Below are 11,735 nucleotides of genomic sequence, written 5' to 3' on the forward strand. Positions count from 1 at the left end.
TTGGAACGCCTTGAGATTCCCCTGGAGGAGCTGCTCCAAGTGGCTGGGGAGAGGGAAGTATGGGCCTCCCTACTTAGGCTGCTACCCCCGCGGATGGATGGAAGTAAACACTTGATTCAGTAACTATTTTAGAGCTAATGGCACAAGAAGTAGCCTGACCAACAGCTGATTCAATGAATTTAAAATATTATATATTCAAAGTTGATGATTTGATGCCCACATTAAAATTAAATGACTGTAACTTAGTTGAATTCAAATGTAATAAGATTATCAATGAATGTTTGCAAAAAAGGATTTACTGAGTATAACAAAGATTCCTTCAAGAAACCTCCTAATATAAATCATAAAACCATAATGACATCCTGATGCATGCTCAATAATCCAGGTAGAAAAATCTAAAAAAGTTAAATCTGGTCCTCTGGACATTCAAAAAAACAAAGCAAAGCAAAACAACAAAAAAAAATGTAGAAACGTTTCGTCTCTCATCCGAGAGACTTCTTCAGTCTGAGGAGCTGTATTCAGCTCAGTCTCTTAAATAGCACCTTCTCAGAGTGGATCAACCAGTTTTGCTGCTGACAACCAAAACCAGCTGATCACATGCTCAAGAAGGACCATCAGCCTAACAATGGATCATTAGCACACTGATGGCTGTTTACTATTCACAGAGGGCTGAGTGATACTAGCAATCACAGCATTGTAAGAGGGGGACAATTGAACACGTAGGCATCCACCCCTGTTTAACGATGGACAGTTTATTTTCACAAAGATGGCCTCCTTTACTCCTCTCTCAAACCATCGTTTCTCTCTGTCCAGGATGTGTACATCTTCATCCCTGAAAGAGTGACCGCTGGCCTGGAGATGAGTGTAGACCGCAGAGTCCTGGCCTGATGATGTTGATCTTCTGTGCTGCGCCATCCTTTTGGCCAGTGGCTGTTTTGTTTCCCCGATGTAAGACTGATCACAGCCCTCCTGACACTGAACAGCATACACAACATTACTCTGTTTGTGCCGGGGGACTGGATCTTTGGGATGAACCAGTCTTTGCCGTAATGTATTTTATCACTCAGAGTATCACTCAGCCCTCTGTGAATAGTAAACAGCCATGAGTGTGCTAATGATCCATTGTTAGGCTGATGGTCCTTCTTGAGCATGTGATCAGCTGGTTTTGGTTGTCAGCAGCAAAACTGGTTGATCCACTCTGAGAGGGTGCTATTTAAGAGACTGAGCTGAATACAGCATCTCAGACTGAGGAAGTCTCTCGGATGAGAGACGAAACGTTTCTACATTTTTTTGTTGTTTTGCTTTGCTTTGTTTTTTTGAATGTCCAGAGGACCAGATTTAACTTTTTTAGAAAACCATAATGACTTTTGCTCATTCTAAATTTGTCAAATGGCCTAAATATCCTAAAGTAAAGGAGAATCAGGAGGTATCAGGTCTCTCTTGTAAATGAGTCCTCAAGGCTCAGTGGGATTTACCTGTCTAAATAAAGGTTGAATGAAAAAAAAAGAATAATTTAAAAATAATAAACAAGATATATCCTGTAGCCATGTTTCTTGAAATAAGATTTAAATTTGAGGTTGATTTGTGTGCCTCTTGTAAATCAGAAGATGAATCCCTCGAGCAATTTAAAAAAAAATGTCACTACAAAGTCTTTGGTCAGACATCAGAAACTGGATTAATCTCAAACTTAACATAACTTCTTTTCATGCTGATGCCATTTTACTTTATGTGGATAATTTAAACTCAGCTTTCTCTGATGCCATAAATATAGTCGTACTTATAACAAAGTACCACATGCACTGTAGTAAGAGGAGTGATAATAAGTCCTCCTTCCTGTTTTATAAACATTTTAAGTCATACTATTCTTCATTAAGTAGATTAAAAATCTGCAAAACTGCTAGAATCATCTCACAACAGATACAAACTTATTGTTTTAATTAAAACAACATTTCTCAAGGAATAAAAAACCGATGAGCTTGTCAGCAGGTAAGGGGCGTTTACCTTCGGGACAATCTGAGGTTGTCGATTGGTCAGTTACTGACACGCCTTCTGAGTTGATTGATAGGTCACGCCGTCGAGGATCCGATTGAAAAAAAAAAAGAAAAAAAAAACAGAGCTGCAGCAGCCGCACTGAGAGGAGGCGGGGCTGCACAAATGCAGCAGAAGCACAGCAGTTTCTGTGCAGCGCAGCGCTCCAAGTAAAGCAGGAGATAACCAGATATTTTGCTTGTGCCCTCACTACCCTGGGCCCCTTAGAGATCATGGGCCCCTGGGCAGTTGCCCATATGGTTAATCCAGCCTTGGTGTGTAAGGTTTCTGGGTTTTTGTCCTGTCTCTGTCTGTTTCCTCATGTTTCCTGATTAAGTTCTCTGTGTTTCCCTCCTTGTGTTCAGCCCCTATCTCACCTGTGTCTCATGTTAATCACCACAGGTGTCTGTCATTGTCCTAATCAGTGTGTGTGTGTGTGTGTGTGTGTGTGTGTATTCAGCTCTCTTCTGTCTTGTCTTTTTTTCTCCCGATTATCCTTCCATGGTGTTGTGTTCAGCCTTTTGTCCTGTCAGCTCTGATCTGCCTGTTTCCAGTTTTGTGAGTAGCTGCCCTGTCAGCATTTTGATTTTGTTTTGTTAAAATAAATACTTTTGATCTTTTCATCGAGCCTCCTGTCATCCTCCTGCACGTGGGTTCAAACACACCTGATGGCTGAACGTGACAGAATCCAGAGACCATTCTGAACCCAGCAGGAGGATGATTACTTTGTTTGAGTTTTTGGCCCGTGAGGCGGATAAAACCGCCCAACGAGACAGAGAAAAGGAGGAGAGAAAGAAGAATCCGTTTTTCGGGACCCGCTTGGCCATTAAACCCGGGTTCTCAGCCTCTCCATCTCACTCCTCCTCATCTACTCGTCACTCTGCTGCACCCCGCTGCCCACCTCCTCCTCGTTCTCCTACTGGCTGTCCCGCACGATCATCTGAGAGAGGGGGCGAACTACTGGTCCTCCCCGGATCCAGCGCATGGAGGAGACAGCTTCGCAGGTGAGGGGGAAGCCCAGCCCTCGGTCGTCTGTTGAACGGCGGAAGATTTCGCTGGGAGGGAGGTACCTGTGTCCACGAGAGGAGCGGTCCGGCTCTCACTCGCTGGAGGAGCGAGGGGGGAATTCTCTGGGGGAGAGGAACCCAAGCCTACACTTGCTGGAGGAGCAGTACAGCCCTCCCTCGCTGGAGGAGCTGGAACGGTGGAAGGCTTCTCTGGTGGCGATGTATCTTGGTCCGCCCAGCCGCGAGGAGGTTCAGGCGGACACTCCTCCATCTCCTGCAGCTCTGGACCCTGTCCCTGCAGCTCTGGCCCCATCTCCACCGGCTGCAGCTCTGGTCCATGGCTCTCCAGCTGCAGTCCCATCTCTGGTCCCTGGTTCCCCAGCTGCAGTCCCGTCTCTGGTCCCTGGTTCCCCAGCTGCAGTCCCGTCTCTGGTCCCTGGTTCTCCAGCTGCAGTCCCGTTTCTGGTCCCTGTTCCTGGTTCTCTAGCTTTAGTCCTGGTCCCTGACTCACCTGCTGCAGCTCTGGTCTCTGGTTCTCCAGCTGCAGCAGCCCTGACCCCATCTCCTTAAGCTGCAGCTCCGGACCCTGTCCCTGCAGCTCTGATCCCCACTTCTGCAGCGATTCCCAACTCTCCAGCTGCAAATCTGGTTTTCGACTCTCCTGCTACAGTCCTGGTTCCAGTTCCTGACTCCCTGGCTGCAGCCCTGGTCTCGGCTCCCGACTCTTCAGCTACAGCCCTGACTCCTGGCTCTACAGCTGCAGTCCAGTCTCCTGACTCTCCTATTTCAGTTCTCGTTCCTGGTCTGCCCAAGATCTTTGTTCCTGGTCTGTCCGAGATCCTCGTTCCTGGCTCGTCAACTGAGGTCTTCGCTCCTGGATCGATCGCAGAAGATCCCGGCTCGCCTGAGGTCTTCGTTCCCGGCCCACCTGAGATCCTTGCTCCCGTCTTGACCGCAGAAGATCCCGGCCCACCTGAGGCCCCCAGCTCATCTGAGGTCCTCACTCCTGACTCTTCGGCTGAGGTTCTCGCTCACGGCTCTTCTGCTGAGATCCACTCTACCGCAGAAGATCCTGGCTCGTCTCCGGAGGTCCTCGCTCCTGGCTCGTCTCCAGAGGTCCTGGCTCATTTCCGGAGGTCCTCGTTCGTGGCTCATCTCCGGAGGTCCTCGCTCCTGGCTCGTCTCCGGAGGTCCTCGCTCCTGAGTCTACCACAGAAGATTTTTGGTCTGCAGAGAGCTCGGGTTCCTTGCCTTGCGGCGCCCATGGTCAGTCTTTCGACGTCTCTGCTCCTGGCTCGCCCACCAAGGTCTTCGCCCGTGGTCCGTCGGCTGAGGTCTTCATCTGCCTGAGTTCAGGAGGGCTCAGAGGCACATCACTGCTGCCCACAGGTGGATGGTTTCCTAGCAGCCCACCAGAACTCTGGCCTGGGGATGGATGGTTTCCAGGCCGCCCTCCTGATCTCCTGCCTCATCAAGGACAGTCACCTGGTCGCCCTCCTGAGTACTGGTCCTGCCCTGGACAGTCTCCTGACCGCCCACCTTGACTCGGGGATGGGGTCCAATGTCTTTGTGTTTGGTGTTTCCCAGGGTTTATTCCTGCCGTTTTTTTTGTTCTTTTGGTCCTGTGTCTACTCTTCCTGCTCTGTCCTCTTTTGTCCCGCCTCCCACCCAAACTGGATGTAGCATGTCCTTGGGATGTCAGGAGCCATCCCTTGAGTGGGGGATACTGTAGGGTTTCTGGCTTTTTGTCCTGTCTCTGTCTGTTTCCTCATGTTTCCTGATTAAGCTCTCTGTGTTTCCCTCCTTGTGTTCAGCCCCTATCTCACCTGTGTCTCATGTTAATCACCACAGGTGTCTGTCATTGTCCTAATCAGTGTGTGTGTGTATATATTCAGCTCTCTTCTGTCTTGTCTTTGTCTCCAGATTATCATTCCATGGTGTCGTGCTCAACCTTTTGTCCTGTCAGCTCTGATCTGCCTGTTTCCAGTTTTGTGAGTAGCTGCCCTGTCAGCATTTTGATTTTGTTTTGTTAAAATAAATACTTTTGATCTTTTCATCGAGCCTCCTGTCATCCTCCTGCACGTGGGTTCAAACACACCTGATGGCCGAACGTGGCATGGTGATGTGTCTCATCTGTCCTCTTCCACCTGTTAAAAAGACAAATTGCATTAAGTTTGTTGTACAACTTGTCTATAAGTTTTAGTATAATATGAGAAATAACTGTTACCTTTGAGCTGCAGCTGCATCAGAGCTTCTCCCATTTGTTGTTTCATGGTGAAGTTGTGGTGCTCCTTTATCACAAAAAAAAATCTACATGAAGAAATAACGTACGTTGGGTCCATCGTATTAAAAATAAACCTAAACCCCTCACCTTCCACTGAGCTGTCTGCTCATAAATCCTTTGTGATATAGCAGGAGATTGAGAGGGAACTCTTCACAGCCTTTGGAGAAGCCTGGAAGTTTGTTGCAGAGTTCGCTGGTTGGCTGCTTCGCTTTCATCTTCCGTGAATTTTGTCATATTTCCAAAATACTGTACCGCAATTTTATTTTACGCTTCTTGTAAACAACTGTGCTCTTGTGAAGCTCTGTCTTCCTCCAGAACATAGTAGGATCTGAAATTATTTTTAAAGACGAAGCAGCGGGTTGAATCGTGCCGTTTCCCTCCATGCTAGCAGGCTCCATTAAGATAAAGGGAGCTGGCTAACTAGCTTGCTGTACGGTGGCCTACACGGCTCAATTCTACAGCGGACGAACGGGGAGTAAGAGCAGAAAAAATATAAAACTTAAATGCATTTTAAAATCGATTTATAGACCTTTAGAAACTATTCAGAATCACCAGGACTAAGAATCTAGATTTATCGAAAAAACAATTTTTTTCTGCACGCCTACTTTATATGTACAATATGCTTTAAATGCGTTTTTTTAATAACTATTTATTGTGTGTACTGTAGTGTGCTAAGGGCTAGGTTAGCTGCACCTCCACTACAATATATTTTAATAAACGGGTTCTCTCTTTTTCGAGTTAAATTACTGCCGTGTGACCGAGGTAACTGTGCGTGGATTGTTTAATCAGTGACTTGAGACATTAATTTCCTTTGACCCATCAGAATAAATGCGGTCATTTATTGAACAGAATCAAAATTTAACATCAAAACATTGTACACTTGATTAGCAGATTTGGTTCTGATTAATAAAACTTGGCACGTTTTACTTAATAAGACAACAGGACTTGAAGAAGGCATCTAGACTACTGACAAAATAGAAGAGTTTAAAGATGGGAAATGAAGAGTTTAAACACTTAACGGGGAGGTGTTTTGTTTACCAGAATTAGCACGCTTCTTTCAACACCAGCCCAACTCTCCGGTACACTTAGTGCGTGACGACTTGTTACCTTGGCAGAAGATACATCAACTCCGGTACAGAGGTCCATTTCAATGCTACCTTTCAGCGTCTCCGGTAAGAGCGGCTGGCCATATCAGGAGTCGTGCCTCTTACTCCGTTCAACAAACACGCAAACACGCTCATCTCCCAGGTGGATACACAGCAAGCTGTGAGTCCATCAGAGTTTCCACTCAGATGTGGAAGAATCCATCACAGACTCCGAAGACTGAGTTCAAGACTAGACTTCATCAGAGACCCACTTGAAGACTCAGGAGACTTGACCGACTGCTTGACTCAGAAGTTCCAGGAAGTGTGGACTCTTAAAGAGTTCTCACTTCCGGTCACTTCAGGACTTCCTGATTGGTTGAAACAACCAACAGGGGGTGTTTCTAGTGATGTCAGAGGGTCATTACAAGTCAAGAAAACAGCAGGAATGTTTTAGAAACGTCCAATACAGACATAAGACATGTTGTGGCGAAGTGAGAGGAAGCAGGTGCCAGTAGCTTCTTATTTACCGTCTGCTAGGTTTAAAACAATCCACTTCGTTCTAATAACTTCTTTCTGATTTTCGACCGACATCACTACTCCTCATTTCAGACAGAAGATCAAAATGCATAATTACCTTGTAAATAGACATTTAACTTGATTTCTAATTTAAATGAGGATTAAAAAAATCATTAATACTGTTTCACAGTTGATTTAAAATGAGTGGTTCACTTCAACATTTAGAAATGGTATGAACTAAACACACTTTTGATTTATCAAGATATTGTAAAATAGTAATGATAATATAAAAGAAGAGTGTTCTTTCAATTGATTACTTCAGGATACAATTAGACAGTCTCTGGATGAGCTAATTTGTATTTCTGGATTCAAATCAATGAAATAACAGTTCCTGTCCCATGAGGGTCCTCAGAGGCAGGTTTTGGTCAGAGGCCGAGTTCACTACAGTACTTCATCTGTTTTTTGTTTTTTGTTTAAAGCAGGTCTCTTGAAAATGAGTCCTTGTGACTTCAAAAAGCGTTCAATACAAAAACAAGTGGACTTTGTAACAGAAGACGTTTCGCTCCACATCTGAGGAGCTTTCTCAATTCAAAGAGCAGTGAGTGAGACATTCAGGTTATAAGGCTGAGTGAAATAACACACACACACACACATATGTAGATTGGCAATTAACACCCAAACACCTTAACAGTAGGGGTTTCTTAAGGTCTTTGTTACTCTAATTTACAGACGAGGCCCCTCTGTTCCCATCAGGTGCGAAAACTGGCTGGGAATCGGTCTTAAAGTTGCATTATAGGTTTTTGAAAGTGGAAATCTGAGGCCTCCTCCTCTGTTAAGAGACGGCTTTTCTCTTTCTACATAAATTGCTTCCTTCACCCCCCTTCTCAAACCATCTGTGTTCTCGGTCCAAAATGTGCACATTTTGGTCCTCAACAGAGTGTCCCTTATCTGCGAGGTGGAGGTGAACAGCTGAATCTTGTCCTGAGGAAATAGCTCTCCTGTGTTGAGCCATGTGTCTGTGAAGAGGCTGTTTGGTTTCTCCAATGTAGAAGTTTGGACAGTCCTCACTTCACTGGACCGCATACACTACACCACTCTTGTTTGTGTATGGGTGTTTTGTCCTTAGGGTGGACCAGCCTCTGTCTGAGAGTCCTGCTGGGTTTGAAATGTACTGGGATCTTGTGTTTGTTGAAAATCCTTCTGAATTCATCTGATACTCCAGCAACATAAGGATGACAATGTTTTTCCGTCTGTTGTTCTCCATTTTCTGTTTATTAGTGTGTTTTGTAGATTTACTCGCTGACTTGACAAAAGCCCAGTTAGGATATCCACGTTTTGAGAGCTTCTTTGATGTGTTTCTGTTCCTTTTCCTTCCCTTCTGTCTTCGTGGGGATGCGTTCATCCGATGCTGTAAAGTTCTGATGACAGAGAGTTTGTGTTCCAGTGGATGGTGAGAGTCAAACAGAAGATACTGGTCTGTGTGGGTTGGTTTTCTGTACACTTCAATGTTGAGGCTGTCCTCGCTTTCCATATGAACAAACAGTCAAAAAAAGGCAACTTGTTGTCGTTTGCATCCTCTCTGGTGAACTTGATGTTATCGACCGAGTTAATGTGTCTGGTGAACGCTTCTATTTCCTTGGCTTGGATTTTGACCCAGGTATCATCCACATATCGGAACCAATCGCTTGGCGTTGTTCCCTCGAAGGAGTTTAGGGCTCTCTGTTCCACTTCCTCCATGTAGAGATTGGCAACAATGGGTGACACTGGAGATCCCATGGAACAGCCGTGCTTCTGTCTGTAAAAACTGTCATTGAACTTGAAATAAGTGGTGGAGAGGCATAGATCCAACAGGGTGCAGATCTGGTCCGGGGTGAAGTTGGTCCTGTTGATTAATTCCTTGTCTTGTAGAAGTTGTTTTCTGACGGTTTCTACTGCTTCAGAGATGGGTATTGTTGGATGTCATATTTTTATACCTTTTTATATTTCCTATCAAGCATTCAAATGTCATGTTATACAAAGTGTGTGTGTGTCTTTCTTCCAGGGTTGAACTATAATTATAGACAATGTTTACTAATTCTAACTATTTTACCTTTACATATAATCTTATATTAGCTAATGATAATTTTACAAGTTCACATTTGATATATTACAAGCAATCAAATCATGCCAGATAGCAGGTAAGATTTGCTCTGAGCACAGGGTAACATAAATAAAGCTAGAACACATTTCTTCAATTTAGACTTAATATAGTTGGACTAAATAAAATCCCTCAGGTTCTCTCAACTAAACTAAAACAAAAGTATAAAAAGGGATCAATTAAGAACACATAAACATGAGTTAGTTAATAATTAATAGTTATTAATTATTCCTAGAAAGAAACAATTTTAACTCAAGATCATTTGGTATCACTAAGGTATAATCAAGTTAACAGAAACGGAGCTAAAACAAAGAACCTGTTACCTGTTACCCTGTGCTCAGAGCAAATCTTACTTGCTATCTGGCATGATTTGATTACTTGTAATATATCAAATGTGAACTTGTAAAATTATCATTAGCTAATATAAGATTATATGTAAAGGTAAAATAGTTAGAATTAGTAAACATTTTCTATAATTATAGTTCAACCCTGGAAGAAAGACACACACACACTATGTATAACATGACATTTGAATGCTTGATAGGAAATACAAAAAGGTATAAAAATATGAAATCCAACAATATGCAAGTGAAAAGAGAAGTCACATCATACAATACAAGGGTTTCTCCTGGGGTTAGTTTCAAATGTTGAACTTTGTTAGCAAAAAAAATCAATGGAGTTCTTTATGTGATGAGGTGTGTTTCCAACAAGAGGAGCTAAAATACCAGCCAGATGTTTAGCAATATTGTATGTCACTGAGTTCATGCTGCTGACAATGGGTCTGAGTGGTGTTCCTTCTTTGTGGATTTTAGGAAGTCCATGAAGACAGGGAGTGGCTTCCCCTGGGTACAATCTATAATATAACGATCAACGATCGATTGATTGAACTCGGCTCTGACCTCGCAGCTGCAGAACCCGTCTTCGACTCATCGGCTGCAGAACCCAGCTCTGACCCCGCAGCTGCAGAACTCGGCTCTGACCCCGCAGCTACAGAAGTCTTCGACTCATCGGCTGCAGAACCTGGCTCTGACCCCGCAGCTGCAGAATCCGGCTCTGACCCTGCAGCTGCAGAATCCGGCTCTGACCCCACAGCTGGTCCCCGGGCCATCTGCTTAAACTCTGGCCTTGTTTGGGACAGTCTCCTGGCTGTCCACCTGTTTTGCTTGTTACTCCGAACGATGCCCAGGGCTGTTCTTAGAAAATTTGTGTTTTGGTTCCTCTTGTTCCCTGTCGGTTTTTGTTTAGATTTTTTTTTCTGTGCCCTCTGACCTTATGTTGCCCCTGTCCTCCCACCCGTTCTGTGTTTTTTCTGTGTTGGGGTCCTAGGGGACGTCAGGAGCTGTCCCTTGAGAGGGAAGTTATGTCACAGTCTCTCCCCTAGCTGTCTGGTATTTCTGTCTTCGCCTTTTCTGCTTATTGTGTTTGTCATTCTGCTCTTTATAATTTTGTGTCATTCTGATTCTGTTTTCTGTCACTTTCCACTCATTCCTCAGTCTGCCCCTCCAGTCTCTTCAGTCTTAATCATTCACATCTGTCTCTCATCAGCCACCTGCCCAGGTGCTCTCATTACTCACTCTCCCTCTGTCTTATAAAAAGCCTTTCTCTCCTCCACTCTTCGTCCAGTCATTGTTCTGTTATGCACAGACGACTCAGTCCTCCTCCGTCCGATTATTCGTCTCCGTCCGAATCTGTACCCATCCTGTTTTGCCTGCCTGATCGTTTTTGTACGTTTTGATGCCACACCAGCCTTTGTTTTGTTGTTTAAAATAAATTATTTTTATTTTAAACTCCTGCCTCGCTCACCTGCCTGCAAATGGGTCTAAACACTGAGGATTGTGTCAGGTGACCTCAGAACCAGAGATTGGAGGGCCCGACCCAGAGTCCCCAGGCTCCGCTTCCTCAGTGGAAGACGTGCCGGTGGGATTGAGGAGGTCTTCAAAGTATTCTGCTCACCGACCCACGACATCTCAAGTTGAGGTCAGCAGCACACCACCACCACTATAAACAGTGTTGGTGGCGTACCGCTTTCACCCCCTGAGACGCCAGATGGTGGACCAGAATCACCTCGAAGCTGCATGGAAGTAATTCTCCATGGCCTCTCCAAACTCTTCCCATGCCCGAGTTTTTGCCTCAGCGACGACCTGAGCCGCATGTCACTTGGACTGCCGGTACCCATCTGCTGCTTCCGGGGTCCCACAGGCCAAAAAGGCCCAATAGGATTCCTTCTTCAGCCTGACAGCATCCCTCACCAATGGTGTCCACCACCATGTTCAAGGGTTGCTGCCGTGACAGGCACCGAAAACCTTGCGGCCGCAGTTCAGAGTCAGAATCAGAGTCAGAGTTTCTTTATTGTCATTCGCACCTCATGTGGTACATGTGGTGGAGCGAAATTATATACGCAGGGTCCCAGTTACATCCAACAATAAAATGTATAAGAAAAACAGTAATGACATCTAAGATATGAACTAAGAAAAACATAAACTAAATATACACTAAGCACTCATAACATAAAACATTGAACATCAGCACAAACATGAACATGAGTCTGTGAACAGATGTGCACGCATGAACACATCAACATTGAAACAGATCAGCAGCAACATGAAACAGATCAGCAGCAACATGATATGGTTTTTCACAGTGATTATTCTAGTTAGAGATTCATGAGTCTAACAGCC

At 44.7% G+C, this 11,735-nt stretch overlaps 1 protein-coding gene across 1 annotated transcript in view; it reads right to left on the reverse strand.

Moving 5' to 3' along the window:
* Positions 1–5,292: 5,292 nt before the first annotated feature.
* The window catches only part of LOC119414948 (XK-related protein 4), a 23,224-nt gene continuing 16,781 nt past the window's right edge, over positions 5,293–11,735 (reverse strand). The window contains exon 2 of the mRNA XM_037682066.1: positions 5,293–5,326. Coding sequence (XP_037537994.1) covers positions 5,305–5,326 — 22 coding nt within the window. The 3' untranslated portion in view covers positions 5,293–5,304. The remainder of the gene's footprint in view (positions 5,327–11,735) is intronic.

Source organism: Nematolebias whitei, chromosome 9 (assembly GCF_014905685.2).
Source record: "Nematolebias whitei isolate Nwh7 chromosome 9, NemWhi1, whole genome shotgun sequence".
NCBI classification, from domain to species: Eukaryota; Metazoa; Chordata; class Actinopteri; order Cyprinodontiformes; family Rivulidae; genus Nematolebias; species Nematolebias whitei.